We start from the raw sequence: 23802 nt of genomic DNA, 5'->3' as shown, positions 1-23802 counted from the left end.
GTCATTCCTTTGCTGACGAATGCGCGCATTTGTACCGCAGCCGCGGTGACAACTCTTCTATAGGGCAAAAATATTTAGTTAGCGTTGACAAACAGACGGCAGGACTAGTGGCTAACACGTAGAGGTCCGTTTTTGTACAATCCGGACCAAAAGCCTGTATACCCTTAATGCATCGCGCTCTACATGTCAAACGAGGCAACGCTGGCGATAAAAAACGCGAAACGAGGTCTTGCATAACAAATCATCTGTAAACAATATATGATGAAGTATGATAAAAATAGTAAAATATTTTTCAAGATAACTCTATTTCTAATATCTTTTAATTTTCAAAATTAAAATTAAAACATTCGAGAACGCAGCAAAATTTTGCACTGACGCGAGTCGTCACAAGTATCTAAGCATGATTAATAAGAAGAAAAATTTGAAACGCTGAAATGCTGAGCAATTTAATTTTTCAGGCACGGATAAGTTCAGCTGGCGATTCACCGGGACGCTGCTGTGTACTTTTCGGGCAGGCTGTATCCGCCCGCAACGGAAACGCGCGGCCGAAAAATTGTTACATCCGCACGGCGAGACGTTTTCCCGCAGCGTATCGAAACTTTTCGTCGTTATGCACGCTTGATGTCACCGCGGCGATAAATTGTCCGCCGCATAGGCACGGCGCAAGCACCCTGTAACTCACGCGCCATTTCTCCGCTACGATGATTCGAGCGACGACATACACCCCGCACAGTCGGATCTAGTTCATGAATAGTTTTATATTTGCTATGAATAAATTCATGAAGGAGAGGGGGGAGGATCGCCGCGCCAGTCCTCCTCGCGCGTTTGTAAACGCGAAAGCGGCAGAGGAAATCAAAGTCTCATTGTTTCCTACGCCCCGAGCGATACATCAGATCTCCTCGATGATCCCATTTCGGCATGGGGCATTGAATGTGATCCGGAATGCGATGCATGTATCTATAGCATCGATTGAATGATTTTTGATTAAATTCTTAGCGGAACCACGATTCGATACTGCAACGTGACAGATTAAAAACGGATCGATCATAATTCGCTCGCTTGGAAATGCTGGGTGAGTCAGTGGTGGATTACGTGTCATAATCGAGAATTAACTCGAATCGCGAGCGGATATTTTAACGAAACGGTTGTTTTTTCAGCTTCCGGATTACGTGCGAGATGGCGGAAAGAGAATGGAATGAATTTACATGTAATGTATAATGCGTGATTAATAATAAAAACCGCGTTGCCCTCGCCCGGTGCATTTGCACGGCACAGAAAGCGCGATGGCATGATCTATGCGCGACAGACACACCGGGAATTATCGGAGATAATACGGTTTTTCATCTTACACGTAATTACTTGGCTTTACATTTCGCCGCACGTAGCTGAAGCTTTCGCGCGGCGAGATGAAAACATGTAAAACACGGGAAAAGTGAGAAAAATGGCAAGGCGAAATTTGCGGTTGCTATCCGCCACGCGAGCGAAGTTTCTCCCCTTGCGGCAGAGATGTAAAATCGTACTTCTTAATTACCGCGAGGGGATAAATTCTCACCGGGCTGACTTTTGAATCGTTTAAGGCTAATTGTGAGATACGTTGAAACAAACAACAGCCAGATATACGCTTTACATCGGGAGACTGACAGAAGCCGGAGAGAAGTCGATGAAAAGGTACGATATTTCGCCTCGTGGCGAAATCAACGTTGTGAGTGCAGTGTTGCGCCGCAATTACAGTTCCCTCATTAGACGGCGATTTTACAAAGCGGAATATACAAGCGGGATAAAGGAAGCGGAGACCGACGAGTTCTTCCTGCCCGTCAATCTGCCACCACTCGACGTGACTTACCTTGAGAGTCTTCTTGCCTGAACATCGAAATTGGGTAAAGAAAATCAACGCGGTTCTTATTTTAAAAGTACTATATTTGTAGAATTCGTCTCGTGCGTTTGTAACTTCTCCATAGTCGCGGGTTGTGGATAACTTCGTATATATACAAATGTGTACACACTGTACATTCCGTTTAGCGCGTAAAACACGCGCTCGCACGTGGTCTGTACTCACAAGCGAAGATCTCGTGTGCTCGATCAGCTTCCTGGATCCTGGATCCTGAATCTTCCTTTTCCTCTGTCCAAGAGATTTCGTGCGCATCAGTGAGAACGCGGCTTTCCCGATCGATAGTCGCGACGATTTCGCGCACGCTCCTGATCGGCATTTAATTGACTAATTTAATCAGCGATCCAGTTGTGAGGATACAACGGTCCGCACACGCATGGTCTACCCCTTTCTGATCTCTTCGCGGCGCGTTGCACCCCGTTTATGCGACTGTGCTGGGAGGCTCAGAGAGAGACACGAAGGGGGGTACAAACTGCGCTCGTATACAGCACATAGTCATCGCCGATAATACTGCTGCGTCGGATATGTACGGCTATACATATGTACAAATCGCTCACGCTTCCTCGTAACGACGTGGGAACTTGATTCTTCCGATGAAGATTTTGATTCATTCGCATCAGATTTGATCGTGGCACACATACGCACGCGCGTGCACACAACACACACATACGTGCATATATGACACCCATGTACAATTGTCTCTCCATTTCTTTTTCTGATAACTGCTAACAACAGTAACGATGCTGGTAACAAATAACAATTGTATTCTAAATCAGGAAATTTGGACTTTTATCGATAACATGTTAATTATTTTGAGTTTTCGCTTAAAGCTACAATTATGGAGCATTTACCTTACGTAAAGAAATTATAAATAAGTATAAATAATTATATATGATAAATAAAAATACCTAGCAGGTTATACAATAAAGGCAGCATAAAATGTGAAATGTAATCGATGTATTAAATATGAAATAGTAGTATAAATCATATCTGTTCAAGTTTGAAGAAAAGATAAATAACTTGAAAAGACTTCTATAATAAACTTCAATTATAGTATTTAACTACAGCCTAAAAAATCATATGTTAAGTAAATAAATTATGCATTTATGCATTACATGTGCCTCGTAGTTAAGCTTCTGATTTATACCGCTGTTCTGCTCATCGACTCGATTATAAATCAGACAGAGATAAACGACTGGCGTCGCTCGTTAAAAAGAAATTAGCCACAGGAATACAGCGTACAATCCAAAAGATCTAAAGGACAAAAAGAAAATTAGCGGTTCGCGTTTACCCGACGGTGTGTGTGATTCCAGACGTCGCCCGCGGCATCCGTTAAATAAACGTAACACTATCGATTTTATGCAGGTAATTCGGTTAAAGGGATATTTGCGCCTCCCGTGTCGTCGATGGAAATATTGCGCTCGCAGTGGACAGCCTCAAGCCAACCGATCCGAAATGCAGATCCGATCGCGATCAGGCGTGCGTGCGTGCGTGCGTGCACCTCTGTGTGTGTATATATGTGTGTTACAAATGTGTACCACAAATGCACATTTCTTGAACCGCCTGCTGACCGAGCGCGCACAGATCCGCACGTTTCCGCAGGAATCATCATGTGGAAAAATAGTTCGCCTAACATCATCAGCGTCGCGATCGCGTCTCTGGGGGCGTCGATCGAATGCTGGTCGCATTTCGCGAAGTATCGAGTACTAGAACGAAGATCGAAACTCCGCACGTCTATCTATCTGGCGCCGCGACTCAATTGGTACATACAGAATCGCATGCGGGACATGAATGCGCATCTGCCATAAAGTTGGTTCTACGAGAATCGCTTCTTTTCGTAACGTTAATCCCGGCCTGACGCGACCACGCGGTGGTTTTAGGAAAAATAAATCGGGAAACGTTCCAGAGCACGCCGTTAAAGTTGTTAAAGAAGAAGTATCGTTTCGCGAACGCATACAGTCGAGCGACGTGACGGGAATACGCGCCGCGTGGCACGTTGTTCTATGAATCCGATGGCTTTATCGAGTGTTCGCCTCAGGTTTCTTTCTCGGGTTCTCGGACGGGCGCCGACAATTTGCGGGGCGAGGTGTGTCTGAACTGATCGAAAATAATTAGTCGCTTCTGACGGCTCGCGCGGGAGGAAACTACGCCGGCCACTTTTCTCGCTTCTTTTGCCGCGGCTAAGCAGGGAGAGATCGTCTCGTGGAAGTTTGTTTTCCTCTTCGATTGACGTGATTAATAGTTCCCGGTGCCCGCCTCTGTTCCCGAACGGTGCCGCGGTGTACAGGGACGAATGAAGTTTCGTTGCCGATATGTTACGTTCCATTAAGCCTGCGTGATTTCGGAAAAATCGATAAGCAGCATCGATGAGGCGTACATTGTCTCTCACTACGTTGCCCGGTCGCAAGCATCAGGAAACTATTCAGCCGCTCGGAAGAAAAACGACGCGGTAAAATTGCAGCAGCAGGCGTTACCTCGCACTGTAATGAGGAAAAACGAAGACAACCAGCCGGCCGAGGAAATAACGAGGTTTTGATTTAATACATTCGAAACGAGTTGTAGCTTGCATTTTAAAGTATAAATCCCTCTTAATTCCCGGCAACATTGATCCCGTTAGCATGATAATTTGAATCAATGTTAAGCGTGCTAAAATCATTTACCGAAGAAAACAATTATTGTAAAATAACTGTACCTTAAACTTTTTCAGAAGTGCAAATTTATGAGTAAAAGCCTTCATCCCCTCATGGAATTGACAGCGCGTCTTTCTCTCTACCACTTCTGCTCTCTATGTACCACGAGTGTCTCGAGCGATTAAATCGCGTTTAAATATTGACCCGAGGTCTAAGCTATGATCCGGGTTTCTTCTTTTCTTCTCTGTTTCGCGACTCATTCATTCATCGCGGCGGGAAAGCGCGAAAGGCAGCGATTGTCGTCCACGATGTTCGCGTGGTAAAATGCACGGTTCGCGTGAGAGGATTACTTCCGTTCACGCAATGTCGCGAGATGACGCCTCTACCTGGACCGTTCGGTGGATCGCGATGAGGTTCTCTTTCCTCTAGGGAACACGTGTTCCGATTGCGTTCGACCGCAGTCTTTCTATCTGGATCGCACTAATAACGCATCGACAGAAACGTGATGGCTATATACATTGATTGATATACAACAAAATTGATGTACAATTCTGGCTGTCATCCCTCAATCAAAGCTCGCGGAAACGTTAGAAAGGTATAGAAACTCCGATTTCCTGGTCCAGCGATCTCTCTGTCATGTCGATCGACCTGACGACGCATCGGAGAACGCCCAGCGACGATCTGGCGCCGTCCAGCGAGCTCTGAGTGCCGACCGTTCTCCTTGAGGGTCGTCCAAATCTCCTCGCGGCCAGATTAGGCCAAGTGCGGTACATGGAGACCGTGTTGCAACTCTCGAAGGCACTGCGGCTGATCGATGGTCGTCGCGGCGGCAGGTGCGTATGCGACGGACACCCGCAGTGCTGCCAGGACAGAGACGGCGTCCTGCATCTAAACACAGGTACTCGAAAACCTTCCGGCGGCCGCAGGATCGGCAGATCGTGCAGCTTCAGAGCCGCCTCGGGTCGTGCTCGAGTCTTCGAGATTGGTGGCGAGTCAGCCGGAGTGTTCGGTCGAACGGTGACACGACTCGTCGACTGGAACACGGAAGCGCCGTCCAAGCATCGAGATTCTGCATTCACGATGCTGGTTGAATTGGAGCTGGACGCGTCGCCTCCCTCTGATCTGACCGAGTCGCCGATAATTTCCTCGACGTGTCTGTCTTCGATCCGGCCGGTCCCCGATGACTCTCCGCAGCCACGCTTATCGCCGTTCGTCGCGGGCGATTGCTCGCTCGATCGCGCGCGATCGAGCGCGTCGCAACACGTGGATCAGGAGGAGGAGTTGGCGTCGACGGTGGAGCACGTCGAGGCGTCGTCGTCGAGGGAGCTCTGCGTGGCGACTGTCACCTTGCCGGTGCTGCCGCTCTCGCTGTGCACCGCCGCCGAGGTATTTTGACGGGGATGGCGTCTCTTGTAGGGCTCCCAATCCCCAGGACCCCGGCGTCAGTGCGTCGCGATCACGTCTGGCGCACTCTTCGTGCTCTCTATGCTGAACGGTCGCCGTTGGTCCACCTCGATCACCGCTTCCGCCCGATACCGAGGATCCGCCGTCGTCGCGAGCTGCCCTTGCTGGCGTTTACCACTCGACGTGCCCGACGACGAGTGCTGCGACGTGCTGGATGTAGTGTTGCTGGAACCGTGACCGGAACCATACATGGAGCTACCGTATCTCTCTCCGGAGCCCACGGTGGGCTGTCGCGCGAATTTGGGCGATTGTCGATACACGCCACTTGGTTCCCTGCTAGGCTTGGGGCTCTGGTACCGCTGGTAAGACGGGTAATCCAGCTGCTCCGGGTACTGAGCCTGCTGCGGCAACGGAAAGCTGGACTCGTGCGTGGCCCAACCTGGTGGAGCTGGTATCGGATTGTGCTTCGGACAGACACCCATGCTGCCGTCTCGTCCGCGGGATGCTGGGCTGCAACCGGAGCACTGCGAGGCGCTCTGCTGCTGTAAAACTTGCGACGACTGCAAGCTCGGCTGCGACGATTGGATGCTCGGGTGAGATCGCTGCGGACTCTGCTGTTGCGACTGCGGCTGCGACTGCTGGAGATGATGGTGATGATGGTGATGATGATGAAGGTGATGATTGGTCCCGTTCTGGGAGCTGGGAGCGCGTACTCCAAACGTCGTGAAGCCCAACGGCATCACAGCGTCCGGTATTCGCGGCTCAAACAGGCTCTCTCTGGTCTGGCAGCAATTGTCGCGCATCTCCGGCTCCTCGCTGGATTCCTGCAGTCGCTCCTGAGTGGCGTTGCTCACGTTATTGCTCTGGTGGATGTCGGTGATCTCGCCCCCGTTGTAAGCCATCTCGAGGACTAGGTCCTTGGTGTACTCTTGAGTTATCATTGTGGTCGGCATGAGCTCCTTGCTAGGCAGGACTTCCAGGCTCGACGACTCGCTGCCGCGATCGCGCAGATCCGTTCTGGACGTCGAGATTGGGCATGGCGTTGCTTTCCGACCCAGCTCGTCCAAGCGGTTCTCCCTGGACTGCCTTATGTGCTCCTGTGCGACAATATGAGAAAGAACAACATGCATAAAAAAATGGACACATGAAGAACTTGTTAATCTAGGAGAATACGTTGCTTCGATGCTGAAACGTGATTTCTCGAGAATTAGATTTACACACATATAGCGCATGAAGCTTTCGTTCCATCCCGAGAAATAATTGCGGGACCGCTGATCGAGATTAATTAATAAACTGTAACTCTGTTGATCTTAAACAACCATCCGTATTCATGACCGTTATTGTTTCATTTCGCGTGCATTACCGCGCGTTATCACAAATCGCTGCGTTCACTGTATGCGTGAAGTGCAGTGAAGGGAATTATAAATAAGCCGAGACTCTGCGAAAGGAATGTGCAATTAAACATAAAAATTCTAGATGTAAAACTGCTTCATACTAAATTGACAAATTAAGGTTCCTGAGGCATCGATTTCATTTCATTGTACTCTAATAAATTAATAATAAATCGCGCCTGTAAAGTGAACATTGGACAACGAAACCGCTAATGATATTTCATATGGCACCGACATTGCGCTGTATAATAATGAGAGAGGAATTTGTGTGTATGTTTGAACACATGTATGAATGTTTGATATGGCGCAGTTGTTATTTCGGAAAATACGATTACCGCCAAAAATACGACCGAACGTTATTGCGCCTCTCTGCAATACGATTAAACAGATAACAGCGTTTAATAATTCACTGCAAAATAAACGACTCTTTTATGCCATTGAAAAAAGTTTTTACAACGTTTTTTCCATTTTAAACATTCAGCAAACTGTAGTAGCATTTATGGAACAGTAATGCGATATGGTCAAAAAAAATCCGGCACTTCCGCAACGCGCATACGATGATAGCGATGTTTGAAAAATAACGGGATATATAAAAATCGTTTATTGTATTCCAAATATATCTCTTTGGCATCGATGCAGCATCAATATGCTGGACACGATAAACCAATAAACAAATCTAAAGATCTATTCGCGAATTATTTATACGTGTAATTAGCGTTTGAATCGGTATAGCGTCAATCCCGTTATGCTTTCAAACATACCGTGTACGCCGCATGAACGTACGAACTTACGTTGAGATAAATACTTTCGTCGTTTCGCGAACTTTAACGGCAAGCGATAAAGACTGGATCATCGAAGTGACGTCATGTCAAGCGGGAATCTATAAATTTTACGAGCAGGCTCTCGCTGCTTATCACTTGGGAAACGTACGGTCGATTTTTAATAAAATCCATAAGCGAAACTTGTGCGCGGCTCCGTAACGAACAATTCTATAAATTGTTCGAAATATAAGTATTTACGGGGGGACCGTTCACGGATGACTCTTATGAGATATCCTCCTCTGTAATGTCGTGGAAGAAACCCCGGCGCATCTCCGTGGAGACGATGTTTTCTCGTTCTTTTTTCGTTTATTGAAACTGCAGAAACTACGAAGCAGCCTGCGAGGAGCTCGCTGGAAAAATAAGAGTCACTCACCTGGATAATACGATGATCGCGGACGAGCTTGCGGATGCAGTTGAAGAGAAAGGCGGAGCTCATGCCAAACATAATTAGAGAGAAGACGATGAGAATTATGACGATGTGCTGCGAATCGATCAGTCGTGACATATTCTTCTGCAAGAAAGGAAATTGAGCGCGCGTTTAATATCGCCGTTTCCGCAAATGCAATGTCGCGTTACATGTAACATGAAATTTACGTGAAATTGGCATTCACGTAAAGCACGAGCGTCGGAAAGAGAAAATTTCTATTCTCATCTTCAATTAATTTAGAAAATACGAACTGTATCACGTCGAAATCTTTTATGTATCTTATGTGTCTTCTCTTCTCTGATAAGTAAATCGTTGTATATTGCTTTCTGATAAATAAATCAGAAACAATGGCCTTCCCTTTTCTCCCATGACTTTTATTTCCGGCATCCTTCTTGCAGAGGTATTCACAGATAATAGATTATGGAAGGAGCATCTCGACACACGCTCGCAATACAGTCCCGACCTCGCATCAGCGCTATAATGACAAGCATTCCGTAATTCGCAGCGTGACTGCATCCGTTACAGGATGCTTCATTCAAATCAAACGAGAGAATCGCGAGTGAGGAAGGAGAACAGAGGAACGAGATAGCATGCTAATTATCCTTTCGTTCCGACGTGGAACCTTTCTCCGTAGAACACAGAAGCGTGATGCTCTCTCGTGACAATAGCGTTTCGAGATCCGCGCGGATTCGTCGGTGCACCGCGACATCGACTACGCGAGCACTACGCTCTTGTCGTTCGTCGCTCGTATCCCGAGTTCCCGACGTTCACCGGCTAGGACGGGGGCGTCTCGCGCTACCAAATGCCTCCGCGAAATTTCAGGAAAGCGTTACACATTAAGCGAGCCGGGGATTGAAGCGCGGGTGCGCAGGAACTTGCGAAACACCGCGATGCACAGAATGCACAAAGCAAGGGTGGATCGACGCGATCCGTCTTCGTCCCCGCCTGTGTCTGCCTGCTACCCCTACGTGTCTGTCGCGTGCCACCCTTTGTCCTAGCAGAATGGCGACGCCGCCACGCGGATTTTGCCTGTTTGCTCCTCGTTTGCTCTAAGTGGTCTCGCGGCGCGAATATCGAGCGTGAAAGCAACCTCGCGCAACCACGAACGCGCTACTTTATGCAGAGTTTATTAAAATTTAGATGCACCAAGCGTTTGCGGCAGGTGAATACTTCTTGACGAGCAACCAGGGAGACGGCTTCCCCTCACCGAGAATTTTTTTTCTTAGCCACTTGAAGCTTCCTCGAGAGGGAGTAAAAATATGTTTTTACGTAAAGTTGCTCATAATGGACATTTTTCCGACATTAATTTTCTCGTCTCTATTCAGCTCTTTCCTCGATAGTTTACGTAATATCTTCCGCCTCTTCTTTTCAAGCTCACCGAGTTTGAGTTTTACGCATTTCGTCGATTCTTGAGCGTTTCACGAACGCCTGCCCTCGATCTCGCGTTTCTTCGCGAGATTAGAACAAGTTTCGCGAACACTGCAACTTCGTATGGCGCGAAGCGTTGCAAATTTGCATACTTGCGCAAGTAGGAGCGCCATAGTTAAATCACCAAATATACTACTACGCAGACGGCGGACAAGGCCTCGGTTAGGTATAAGACGGGTTAAGATCGCGAACTTCGTAATTGCTTACGAGGTTTTCACGCGGGCCCGTTTGACGAAGGCATACGTTATTTTATTCTACCGGCGCCTGAGGTATGTCCCAACTTGATCTCGTTATTAATTAACTTCATCTCGTTATATTAATTATAATAATTATAATAATAAAAATATATTATAATCAACGCGATTAAAGGATAAACTATGCTTCAAAAAGATCTTTGGCTCCTCGAAGATTCGAGGCCCACACGTTTTATTTTTTCGAATCTTTTCTTATATTTATAACTTTCGGAGAATAAATTTCTCAAATGTCTGAAAAAGTCATCGCTATGTGCGACTGCATGGAGATGTCGCCAGTGATGCGAGAGAGCCATCATCCATCATGACAAGGTAATCTCATAATGCTGAGAGCAAGTGACCGAGGGAAACTTCGCGCGCGCGGAAAGTACCACGAGCGTATATTACGCGACACAATGCACGCAAGTCACGTTAACGTATTCAACGCTTGCACAGCGTTAACGAATTTCAACGGGCTGGTCTCGCACATGGAACAGCGACATTACGACTATACTCATGGCGTCCCAGACTGACTGAAGAACACGCCGTTAAACTGCCGAGTAATTTATATCGACGACGCATGTGGCTCGCGTTCAGTCGTGTTCGTTTACGTGGCAGCTCGAAGAGAAACAGACGTCGTTCTCTCTTCTTTTGTTCTCGAATGCGTTCCTCCGTGTCCCAGTAGCCGTACCATAATTTCCCGACATCTGTCTTCCGCGCACTCACCCATGTACAGGCGAACACTCCGGAAAATACGTTTGTCCAGCTCCGAAATGCTCAACGCGACGGAAAATCAGTTTGCACTTTAATACAAGGAGTATAATACGAGCGCGTGCTACCAGACCTCGATGTGAAATACATTATTTTGGCGATCGTGTTTCCGTGTCGGGGACAATTCGTAATACAGTTTCTGTTGTGCGCGCGCGAAACGATTTCTTCCAATTTATCGCGGGCGTACTCCAAACTGGGCGTGTACGACCGAAAGTGTTAAACTACATCCCGGTTCCGCGATTCCATACGGGAGCAGCTCGCATTCCACGCGCGTCCATCGATCATGCTTTTATATTAGCGGGTGGGATTGTTTTTTTTATTTTTTTTATCAACTCTGGATGTCACGTTTCGCGCGCACGGGGAACGTGTCGACGAGACGGGGACGGCGACGTGACGGAACTGGAACCGCAAATCGTGCCCAGGAGAATCTGTCGGCGCGCGGCAATTACGAGAATCGTGCGGATATTAAGTCCTCTTTCCGGCGTGCGCGCGTTATTATCACGAGCATCTCGGCGCCGGCATTTTTCGGCGTTATTCCTCTAAGTCGCTCTTTCATATCTCTTGCTCTTCTTCCTCTCATGTCTCTTTCCCTCATTTTCTCTATTTCCCTCGTGAGCGAAGAGTTAAGCAGCGGAGCCGCGATGCCGTCCCGAGACCGCAAAGAGGGATTGCACAAGTGGATGCTTCCTTCTGCTTCCGCAAGTCTGAGTGGTTTATTGTTATGTTCATACGCGCGGAATCATCATGCGTTCCCGCAAATGCGTGCTGCAGGCCGCGCGCAAATGGTACCGTTCGTCATCTGCGCCGTCGAGAAGCTGCGCGATAAATGACATAGACGTGTGGGTTTATGGGTCCACTTTCGGTTTGCCATGTAATTCGTGCGAATATCAAGATAATCTCTCTCTCAACGAGGAATTCCCTCTCACTCGCGAGAAAATGTAGAATCCGTTGAGCGACGAAAACGTCAGCTCACTTAATCACAGAATATTCACGTAGAAACGTGTACTTTGAAGAATTATTCCGGAAATGATGTTAAATGACATTAAAAATAAAATTAGCTAACCGATCCGCGATATGCCGGACGTGATATATTCGTGAAAGTTCCCAAAAGTGCATTATCTTTTGTCGGCGCTTTGTTCCGCTTCGTGATCGACATCGGTTTTCGTACGAGTACGTAAAATGACATTCTGATTTATGGTGATTGGCGTCGATACGATCCGGAGTTCACGAAGCGCACTGAAATATGTTTCGTTTCATCCCATGTGATCTTTCCAGTCTTGCAAATTCACTAAAACGACGATGCATGCTTTTTGCAGATGTCGGTGTGTCGGATTTTTCAAAAGCAGAAAGAGAAAGGCAGAAAGAAAAGGAGAGAAAGGAGAGCCCAATGTGCATCGCAGTTAGAATTCCACATCGCAAATCTCTCTTTGCGAATATCAATAGGGTGCGACGCGAGAACGTAAGCGTAAAATTGGCGATATCGATTTGTCGGCGGACGGTGTAGCCTTCACGTGTTTCCGTCGCGGGGGAAGTGGACAATTTGTACTATTCCAGCAATAGAAATTCTTGACCACGCTGTCCACGCGTACGGTGCTGAGCCACCGGCGAGATAAAGGTACGCTGAAGCTATTCTAAATATTTCCGCTATTTACGGTGCTGCACTCGATGTCCACAAATGCCAGCACTCTGAAAATTCCGGTCGCGGGACCACCACGTTGAATTATTAATACGCGAACTGACATAGATGGCTCTCGCGAGAGATTTATGCACATGCATCCGCAAAATAGAGTTTTTATACGAGACTGCCATGTGCGTGCGCGCGCACTGTAAAAGGTACCCGCAAAAATACATCTGTTACGTCGCATTAACATATGTATCAAACTCTAGTAACATTGATATCAATAGTAACATATGCTGCTCGTACGGATCGTCAATAACATGTCGGACACGGTATTTTCTTTGTTTGAAGCCACTAAACCACTCGAAATGGTACACGACCAAACGATTGCAGCACTCTGCACAGAAATAAACAAATATAGTCACAAAATAATATAAAATAATTATTACTCAGCCTGTGCAGTTTTAGTCACGTTACATTTATGTTTTTCGCGGTTCAGGAATAAAAAAATAATACGCTTTTACAGAGGCACACTGCAACCGTTTAAAAATTAGCGTATCGTGCGCATGTTTGATTGCAACAAACACCGAGCTACGGAATAATTCGGAGATCAGAAGAAGAGCAATTCAATAATGCATTTAATCCATTAGCGGCATATCTGACGGTTCGGTCAAAATTTGATGAAGAACGTCGACATAGTTCTGCAAAGCGGCGTGTCAATTGGACAACACAGCGGATATTCTGTATTAATACGAAATCTTGGCGTTGGGGAAACCATGTCCAAATTAGATCCACTGTGTTTAAGCTGGTGCAGGTGTCATTCATCAGGGTGTTTCGCGGTAACTCGGACATGCTATCGCTACCACGCACAGCAACATTTAACGTCAACAAGTATCGTAGATTCTCACGTATCGCCCGTCTGCTCGCACAGGACAGCACACACACACACACACACACACTCTCTCTCTCTCTCTCTCTCTCTCTCTCTCGCATCCGAAGTTCTCTGCACGATATCGACTGATCGATCTGTGCAGTCCATATAGACACAGTGCAACTGGAGTATTTCCAGCGAACGCAAATTTCGAGCCGGCTAGCCGCCGTTGTCTCCAGGGTAGCATTTCTTCGGACGTGCAGTTTCCGGAAACGCGCTGTCAACCCCAGTAAAAGTTACGTTCTCCCTTCTCCACGTCGATTCTCGCGCTGCCCCGTAAAGCCGTTTCCACGGGATTGAAAGTTTTCGCGCGCCGGATTGTGCCGCGATCATGAGCGATCAGATGAGTGTTCTCTTTACTCGTGTTCGCCATGTCGCAAACAGCGGTCGCATTTAATATTCGGGATCCGAGGTATGGGGTGAAGGGACGTTTAATTAGGAGCATTCGATCAAGCCACGTCATAAAGTTTTATATACGCCGTAATGTTCAATGGAAGATGCAAACGTGGGATCACGCAGATTCTTTGAGCTCTTCCGCGCTTTCACGATCGCCAATGAAAGGATATGATCTTAGATCGATCTTTTATTTTCGTTCGATCGTAGACAAAGGCTCGAAGAATCTTATTACTTCGGTGGAACGAGTCGCTTTTATCGTGCGAGGTTTACGCGACGAGCATTTTACATCGGTTCTCCCACCGGACGGTATTAGAAACCTTCTCCATCAAATTGCGCTGGAAGTGAGCGGGGAAAAAGGAGAATCGAAGGTAACTCCGGGTGGAAAGTTTCCGCAAAGCGGAAATAATTAGTCGCCGCTGGGGAAGACTGCCGAGGGAAAGATTCGAGAACCTCTCATTAGCGAGGAGGAAGAAACCCCCCTCGTACGCGCGTGCACTTAGTTGCCAATCCAATGCATCCCTTGTTTTTTTCCCCTATGCCCTCCAGACCAATCTCGCTCGATAAACAAGCACGCTAAAGAGGCTGCTCATTAGGGAACATTTCCTTCGGTTCGCTTTGTTGCTGGTGTTTGTCGAAAACACATAGTTAATCTCAGCGAGAGATCGATCCGCACGAACCGTGTCACTCACATGATCGGGATCATGTAGCTTTCTTCTTGTTAGAGCACTTGCGCGTCAATTAACCCCTTAATCTCGATGGCAGGTCAGGAGTAATCTCGACAAATGAAGCAATGTTAAATACCTTATTTTAAAGCATAATAATAAAGTTATGAATCTAGCATAACTAATTTCATTTTGGTGTCATGGATATTATTTCTGACGTGTTATTTCTAACAGTCTCTGAATGCAAATGTCAGTGCCACACCCGGGCACATAATATTCCTCTCTTTCCGTTTGCGCAATGCGCTCTGCCATCAGTAGCAGTTCTAAGACATGGAGACACGTTCATTTTCTCGCAAAAAGGGAAAGAAAAAGAGAGTATTTCTCGTATCATCCTTGGCGACACCAGACGATTTTGCTCCCGCGATTTACGCCGCTTGCCTGCACCGCGTCGTGCTTTCAGCTATTACGATTTCACCGCGTGATAAAAGGAACGGATCGTCCTTCCACTACATGTCGGAATAAAATTGGATGGAAGCCGCGCGCGATTTTGTCACACGTTTCGTTCGTGCGAGCAATTTCGTGGTCGAGTTCTCTCGCGCGCACGACAGCGTTATCTGGGTGTGCACCAAATCCTTGGTTTACTTGGTTTACTGTCGCCCAATGGCGCGGTCGTCATGGTTCCAATAGTTTATGGGAACCGGTGCCCGTGATCACGATCCTCAAATTGTTTACTTAGCTTACTTACTTTATTTCTGAATGCATGTTACTTAAAAAAACGAAGGAAAACGTTGCCATTATCAAAGCGCAGCTTCCCTTCTTTTTCCTCGTAATTAATTCTTCAGTCTCATTCTACGTTACATTATTTTTGACGAATGATACTTTATTACACGACTTATTTTGACTAATGCAATGGTCTTAACTCTCTACGAGAGTATCCCATACATAATTCTCAGACAACTCTTTGAAAGATTTACAAAGCCGCTGAACAGATATAAAGTTCGATTCATTTTGCACGCGGTCTCTGGCGCTCGTACTTCAACTTGCTCATGTCAGAAAAAGCACAAGTATCGCTTCGATCCCCGATGGCGAATGGCCTGGTACTCGCCCAGACAGTAACCTAGCATACTGCATTATTCGGCATACGAACACAACTGTGGAGTCCCGCGTGTACGTAACACGATGTAAGAGCTTCGCGGGGAATAAATAAAAATGCAAATCCGACTCTCGCACAAGAATAAATTTGACCAAAATCCGCGAGCGCGAGTGTTGAAACTCGACAGACGGATATTATTTCTAGCAGTTTGTGGGGCCTGGAGCTGCTGATAAAAGCAATTCGCAAAATATTGCACGTATGTAACGTGTGGAACACAACGCGAAAATTCTACATATCGTATAATCATTGGACAAATATTCGAATGGATAATATTACTTTTATGCGCGCGCTTCAATCTCCGTGCGTTCGCAGCTGGACACAATTGCGATTATAAAATAAAAAATAAAAAAGAAGTGCGCAAGTGGTGATATGAAAGTGGCACAGAGAGTCGGGACGAGAACATGTAGGTGGATGGCATTTTTGACTATTACACTTTTTAATTTAATTAATCGCCATTTTGTGCGCGGCTGAATTAAATTGCAGAGCGATGACGCGTAACGCCAAAATGCACGGTTCTACTTTAATTTTATATCGTGATATCGTTTCTGCACATAGGATTTTTGATGTCCGCACATTTTGTACCGTATGATCGCCGGGACACCTCCATCCGCGTGTCCGCAATCGTGATTATTGCGAATAAACGGAATAAGAGTCGTCCGAGTTATGTGGCATCCATTACATCTAATGGCGGAAGGACTTACGAGCTGCGTCTTTCCACAATTACATCGGCATAGTATAAATGTCTTTCCGCGAGACACGGAGCGGAGCGCGCGATGCAATTACTCAGAAAGAGAAATCGTTTTCCTTTAGCGAGAGGAACTTATTTGTAACTCGAGCGCGGCGGAACCTTTAGTCTGACAAAAGCGTCATTTTCCACGTCCAATTACAGTTAACTGCCGAATTACTTACGCGAGCGTCGTCGCGCGCTAAACGGAAAATTATTTTTTTGCAGATTTTCACGGGTGAAAAGACGAGAGAGAGATGCATCCGACATTGAACACAGAATTTGTACAGCTATGCATGAAGCTTGCACCTGCTGAAAAAGTGGTCGACCGCGCTCCTCGAAACATCTGTTTTTAACGTTGGCATTAAAGTATCTCGCGGAACGAAGTTACGCCCGTTTTAGCGGTGGCAATCGCAATCGGACACGCAGAGAAATGATATTTAATTCCGTGTAATCAATAATTGCCGAATTAATTCAGTACTGATTTGTTCATCGATTTATTCGTTCGAGTGACACATTGAGCAGACGTGTTGTCGGAATAAACAACCGCTCCATCGTTTGCTCGATAAATTCGCTATGTTGCGACTGACAAGTAAGTGAGAACATTTTCCGACCAAAAGAGAGACAAAGTGCATATATCCACGTTTTAAAGTAGAAGACTCTGATAGTCGTTGATCGTTTAGTTGAGACTTATTTGTGTGAAATTAAAGTGAGATTCCGAAGACAAATTCAATATACAAACAAGTACTTTTTCGGTAAGATAGTTTACCAAGAAGAATTAAACAGACATTTCTGCGCACCAGGAATCTTGAATAATTTGAATTTTCTTATAAATAATTCGATACGTCTGTTTCCTATTTAATAGAGCAAATTAAATGAATTACTGTTCTCTTTTTTTCGGATATTTAAGTACTGTAGATATTAATAAAAAAAAACACACTATTTCAAATTAATAATGAAAAAGGAGAATGTCAAAAATAATAAAATCATCAGGAAATATATATCCGTTTGATTAAAAAACTTTTTGATTGCACCGTGGAGCAGGATTTCGCAATTAATCAATTTTTCCAATGTTATAATTAAATCATCGCAGTTCATGAAAACTGAAATAAAATGCGAAATAATAGTGTATTCATCTTTCTCACCCTACATGTGAAAAAATCAGTGTATTTAACAAGTGTCTCGAATTACCAACAATTTTCGACGAGCAATCATCGCCCTGTGCTGATAATACATTTTTAAAAACAGAAAGAAAGACAAAAGGAGATCAGTGAAATAAATAGAGTAATAAATTCAAGTTAGAAAATCGCTCAAAACGAGAAGTTTTATACGGGAAACAGATTCTCATTGTGTCCGAGATTCGTTCGATTTAGCTTTCAATTTAGCATTTAACTTTCATAGACATTTGATTTGACAGTTATTTGCAATCCTGACAATGATGAATTTTCCGTTAACCTGCTCAATTCAGAACAAAGTTACGCAACATCATAATCCGCTATTTGTTCAACCGGCAAATCTCCGCCGCGTCATCGTCCCTTAATCTCGCCGCTTGATCTCATCGCTTGATTTCCGCGTTCGGTCCAAGAATGTTCGGGCGAAGATATAAAACGTGGCGATGTAACCGCGGCGGAATGTCGCGCGCGGCAATATCGGCTGCATTATTCGCCGTTAGATTAATATCCCGTCGGTGGCATCGCGCCGTCGTTTCGTCGGTGCCTTGTTCTGGTAGTCTGCCAAAAGCATGTAGTATTGTACGTCCCGAAACCGGAAACACCCACCCTCGTATAACTGTCGGGGCGCACGTCCGAATATCATCACGGGGGCGAGCGCAGCCTCGAAGAGGGTTTCTCGCGAAATCCGGAGACTGAGCGCGGGTTCCATCGCCATTTCCTCCCTTTCCCTCCGTTGTGCAAAACTTCGTCCAAATAAATTAATTAGCCCGGTGCGGCGTGGGCGGAAGCGACAGGAACGGGACGTTTTGCGGGGTTGAAGAGCGATTAAGTCGCAGAAACAGCCCTCGTGGGTTCGCGCGTCCCGGATTCGTGGTTTGGCGCTAACAAATAAGAGACTACGGTAAATCCTGGTAGACGACCGTGCCGTTCTATGGGGATCTATCTAATGCCAGATCTCGCGCGCGGAATTATGCATCGGCGTTTAATACTAATCTTCATTACGTCGGCGGTAAATATTTAGCGCGATACACGAGCTGCATGAATTTTATAGCGCACCTACTCTCGTACGTTTTGCCGTAATTTAGAAATATTACATTGTGCATAACATAAACCATATTAAATTATAAGTTGGTAGAGATAAGTTGGTAGAGATTCGCATAAATTTCCTCTTAATCTGCCAAAAAGTCAAGAAAGTAATTAGGTTTTTAACTGATAATTTTAATCTCGTTAATCAATGGTGATACTAAGCGTGAGTTCAGACAGAATGCCAAATGAAGGTTTATCGTTACTGCCATCGAATTGAATCACGTCATTTCGCAAGTATCAAACAAATTTTTTCTCGCAGCGTCGTCCGCTCGAGATCAAGACGCGAGAGATGCGGTAAAAGATCGTGAAATGATTACGTCTCGTCAACGCGGTTCGTCATCACAGGGTTTCATATTCCGCGTACCTGGTTGGGCGATGTAAAATGAACCCTCCAAAAGCCCTGAGATAATCCCAGTTAAAAGACTATAAAGTTCTTGAGACAAAGTATTCTCAGCGTTTATCGTGAGATCATGAACTAAAGCTATGTTCTAAAGAGACTACCATTTGTACTCGGAAGATAATCATGCCTCTCGCGATACCCTTTCACTTCGAGAATCGAGTTACAGTTCCCTGCATAGAAGCATCCGTCCTTCCTTCCTCACCGAGTGCAAACCGCAATGATAATCTCGGTGAGAGAATGCCGCGTTATCAAATTAAGTTACTTTTACAAATCCGACATTTTTACGGAAGAACGAGTGTGATTAATAACGCCGAAAGTGAAATGAAATCGCAGCAATGTTTAATGTAATACAATAACGAATAACGTAGAATCACTCGGCTCGGGAGAGAAGGGGACAAAAGCGGCCTATAAAACTGATTCCGCTCGCAATTAGAAGAAGTAAATTGTCGCTCTAAGATTACGAGTTCTGAGGAGCCTTGTTCGCCGAGTCGAGTTAAACTGGCGAGGAGCCGTAAAACTTCCCCCGAATAAATTAATTAACCGGGAATATCAGGGGCAGGTAAAGTGCCGGAGCGCTCGGAGGGCAATTAGGACGACACGACGTATCGTTCTCGCCACGCCGCTGCAATATCGGGGGTTGCACCCTCGTGGTGCAGGACGTAGGTACGCGCGAATGATTTTATTTAACTAACGCGGGCGAGACGTGAGCGAAGGAGCGAACAGCGCTAGATTACAGCTGGTGGTTATTGCGCTACGATTGTTGCGAGCGAAAACGTTATTCGAAGACGCAACTCGCTCCCGGGCTACATGTATTTGAAGCATCTCTCTCCCTCCATCCGCTCCCGTTTTCGTTTATCCCCGACAGCAATAATTTCAACATTTAACGGACCCTCCTCTGAATTTCGCTCTTTGTGTTGCTTACGCTGAGATATCATTCCCAGCGCTTCTTATCTCTTAATTCGAAAATGTCGGAAGCGCCGTAAATGATCCTCATGCCTCGCGCTCCTAAATTCATCTCCCGTTGCGTTTCGCAAGCTCGCGCCACGACGCGCGATTTAAATTTCCGCACGTCGTAGTTTACGAGAAGGTGAGAAAGTGAGAAGGAGTCTGTGAAGCGGCAAGAAAATGCGATGATGCGAGAGGCAAAGGGCGAGCGGCGGTAGAATGTAGTCTGAGGACACGCCGGAAATGGGCCAAATCCGGGAATTGAATAACGTAGATCGCCGGTAGCGAAGACTTCGAAACAGGGCTCGGGCAAAAAGCTAACGTGAAACTCACGTCACACTTGGCGTCGTCCTCGTCCCACCGGAAACGGCAGTTCACCTTCCCGTTGCACTCCAATTCCGCGGCGATACATGTCGCGTCCTCACAATCGTATTCGTTCTCCAGACAGGCTGCAAAGTGGAAAAAGAAGATTACGTTATGTTGATACGATTTTATCGAACAAGCGGAGCTGCGTTAACTGTTTTAATTAACATCAGCTTCTAGTTACTAGATTTTCGCTTCTATCTATCTACGAGTCTCTTTTCGAACAATTACACGCGCTCATCCGATTATCGGCACGTCTGATATTAGGCCGACATCACGTCAAGTCTCACCCATTTAACGCAAAACGTGTCTGAGATGAATTTTCGTTAATACGGATAATCGTCAAATTTCCGTCGCGTTATTCGACGTATACATCGACGCACGTGACGTACATGTAATGACGTGTATAAAATTCCCAGGCAGATTTACGGTGTGAGCTTAATCGCCGGCGAGAGAGAGAGAGAGAAAGAAAGAGAGACGGGCCACCGTCGCTTGTGAAATACGTGGCCGTGACAGTCGACCCTTAATTCGCATGGGAAAATTGCAAGACGAAGTCTTATCGCCCGACGGTGGTCTGGATAAGGGAATTGCTGAACAGTCGGCAAGATATTAGTTCCGCGTTGGCGGCAGGTGCGGAAAGCCGGAGATTCTTCTCGTGCTGTGTTAAAACCCGCGTGAATTCCGCACACGTAACTGCGATTCCGCGGGTCACCCTCATTTAACATTCGACCGAGTGCGCAATCGTTAATTTGGGATTTGATATTCTCTTGCACCGACGATTATCCGCGGTCGCTTTCACCGGCTGCGTAAGGTGCTTATCGGATCAAGCACGCGTAATTATAGATTAGCGTGCGAAAATGTGTACCTTTGTCTCGCAATAGTCTTATTCACTTGCTGCACCAGAAATTCATCGATTGTGGGACGCAAGAAATGTTTATTTAATATTTTAAAACTGCCACATTATTCATATCTGCTTCAATAACTTAAGCAGGAATTATTTTATTAATTATTTATAGAGATGTTGAATGAAAATAAAATAAAATATCAGATGTAGAATGTATATATATTAGTAAAAAACAGAATTAATGTTATTATGCTCGAAGTTAACTAGGCAGTTTAAATATAATATTAAGAGCAAAATAATGGAAATTAGCAGGATCTTGTCAAAGTGCAGAAAACGTGAAATTTTGCTGCGGTGCTGCTTTAATTCATTGAATAATAAACAATTTTCTGCACGGTCAGTTAATTATTTAACAAGATAATATTAACAAGGTAATATTAATTATTACCGCATAATTATAAAGTGCAAATATAATTTCATGCTTTATTAACTTGATTGTATCTAATACATTCATTTAATTATCTACCCGGAATATGCTGCAGCTCGTCACTTATTCTGTTATTCACGATTTAAATCTGCGCCGCGCGAATCTTATTCCGAGACTTTATCGCGTTGGATCGAGCGACGGGCGTCTAAAATTCAACCTGTAAATCACCGCCAACACGATCCGTCTAACGATGCCATAATTACTCACGTCTATAAAAGCGCACGGTGTTAAATTCGCGGCGCCGCAGGTCGATCGTCCGCGCATCGTAATTTCGTGCCATCTCGACGTCTTGATTTTAATATTCAGCGATAAATTTTTAGTAGCATCTTAATCGGCGATTTTATGACGACGCTGAGCATTCCGCGAAAGTGCGAGGATACCGATTCGCCGTTCTGGAAACACGTTCGGCTGCGTACACGCGTGTTTATCACTACGTTCAAGAATAAGGACGGCACTTACATTTCTCACCACTTTCCTTGTCTCTGATGGCAGTCATCACCGCCTCGAAGCAACTGTTCATGGCCTTTGGTTCCGCGTAGAATCTCACGTAAGCAATGTGGAACGGGACAACGACGGTTTCGGCGATGCTGCTGCAAAAATTCCTCTCATGCGATTTCATGTGTGCGATTTCGGTGTGTTCCCTAAAGATGTCTACAAAGTTGGCGTCGCACTCGTTAGGCCGCTGGAGCTTGAAAGAGTCGAACGACAGCTGGATCTGAAAATTGTCAAATGCAATTTAATTTTTTCACTGCAGCAATACCAGTTCAGGAAATCGCAACTTTCGCGACGGATTCGCGTTCGCATCGAGCAATGATTCGCTTTCGAAATGACATCGGAGCCTTATTAAGTGTAAGATGCAGTCTAAGGATTTGATCACAAAGTTGCTATTGAAACTTCCCGAGAACGTCGTAAAAAGCACGCGTCTGTCCCGCGGGTTTTGTCGTTCAGTATTAACTTTATGCATAGTTTCGGCGGAAGCATCGGGAAGAGAACGGGCTCCGGCTTCATTAACAATTTTAATAACGAAGTTTCGGAGGCCGAAAGATCCCGCCGTCACGTTGCAGCTGCGCTATCAGCCGCGATGTAAATTCTGCAACGGGTGTATCGCGGGCGAGCTAAACTCACGTAAAACCGCGCCGTTATTTCCGCCCCGCGCGGCAGCGATCGCGAATTATTCAGCAACGCGCGTTACTTTGCGCTCGATGCGGCGCGGCATACAGGAAACGCGTTGCCGCGGGCCGATAACAAATATCCGCGTCGATTGAAATTCAGCGTAGTGAGGTGCACTCAAATAGAATAAGGACTGCGACGTTGCAGCGCTGAAGAAATGTAGGGAGGAGTGCTTTATGCCTTAGCTGATATTAAATTCTCGATGGTAGAGCAGCATCGCAGATATCCTCTTCTGCTCTTCTCTAGATCCTCTACTGATCCAGAAATCAATGATAGCATAAAGGACAAGGCATCTTACCTTCCACTTTTCCTGCACTTGAATGACCCACAGGCAGTCCAATGGAAGTCCCTCTTTCTCAGCCCGGATCCTTATGTTTTGCACGTCGTCGCTTTTAATGATCGCCTGCGTACCCGTCATGTTAAGTATGCACTCTTCCGGGTCCGGTGGCACGCCCGCTGTGAATCAAACCTATTACAGTTCTACAGTTTTCCTAGGCTCGCACGTCAACGCCCGGATTCCGATACTTGTGTACTCGTCAATCATTATAATTTTTAATTATACAGTCTGGATAATATCTGATGAATTGTTATAATAATTGATTTACGATTGACATCGTTATAACATTTAGATTCTGGACCGAAAAAATTATTCAACGCTAATTTAGTGACTTGAAATGTTTTAGAAACCTTTTACGCTTCGCGGGACAAAATGATGTAGCAGAGAGAGAAAGAGAGAGAGAGAGAGAGAGAGAGAGAGAGAGAGAAAGAGAGAACTATTCTTCTTAATATATTACTCCGACAGCGCAGTATTTTACGATACTCCACGACAAAATCAGAACAACTCGCGTGCAGAATAAACAGCGT

At 45.7% G+C, this 23802-nt stretch overlaps 1 protein-coding gene across 4 annotated transcripts in view; it reads right to left on the bottom strand.

Moving 5' to 3' along the window:
- Positions 1-1902: 1902 nt before the first annotated feature.
- Positions 1903-23802, bottom strand: part of LOC105287614 — a 114357-nt gene continuing 92457 nt past the window's right edge. For 2 of the 4 annotated variants that reach the window (XM_020034388.2, XM_026969471.1), the window contains 5 exons: positions 23237-23394; positions 22228-22483; positions 20411-20526; positions 8508-8645; positions 5961-7019 (listed from right to left, as the gene is read on the bottom strand). In XM_020034388.2, the coding sequence (XP_019889947.1) occupies positions 5961-7019; positions 8508-8645; positions 20411-20526; positions 22228-22483; positions 23237-23394 (1727 nt within the window). Of the gene's footprint in view, positions 7020-8507; positions 8646-20410; positions 20527-22227; positions 22484-23236; positions 23395-23802 lie in introns of all 4 variants that reach the window. The other 2 variants (XM_026969470.1, XM_020034389.2) reach the window with 2 other exon arrangements.

The sequence above is a fragment of the Ooceraea biroi genome, chromosome 5 (assembly GCF_003672135.1).
Source record: "Ooceraea biroi isolate clonal line C1 chromosome 5, Obir_v5.4, whole genome shotgun sequence".
Classification (NCBI taxonomy): Eukaryota; Metazoa; Arthropoda; class Insecta; order Hymenoptera; family Formicidae; genus Ooceraea; species Ooceraea biroi.
Note: the sequence above shows the minus strand (reverse complement) of the source record. Positions and strands in the feature narration are given on the sequence as shown.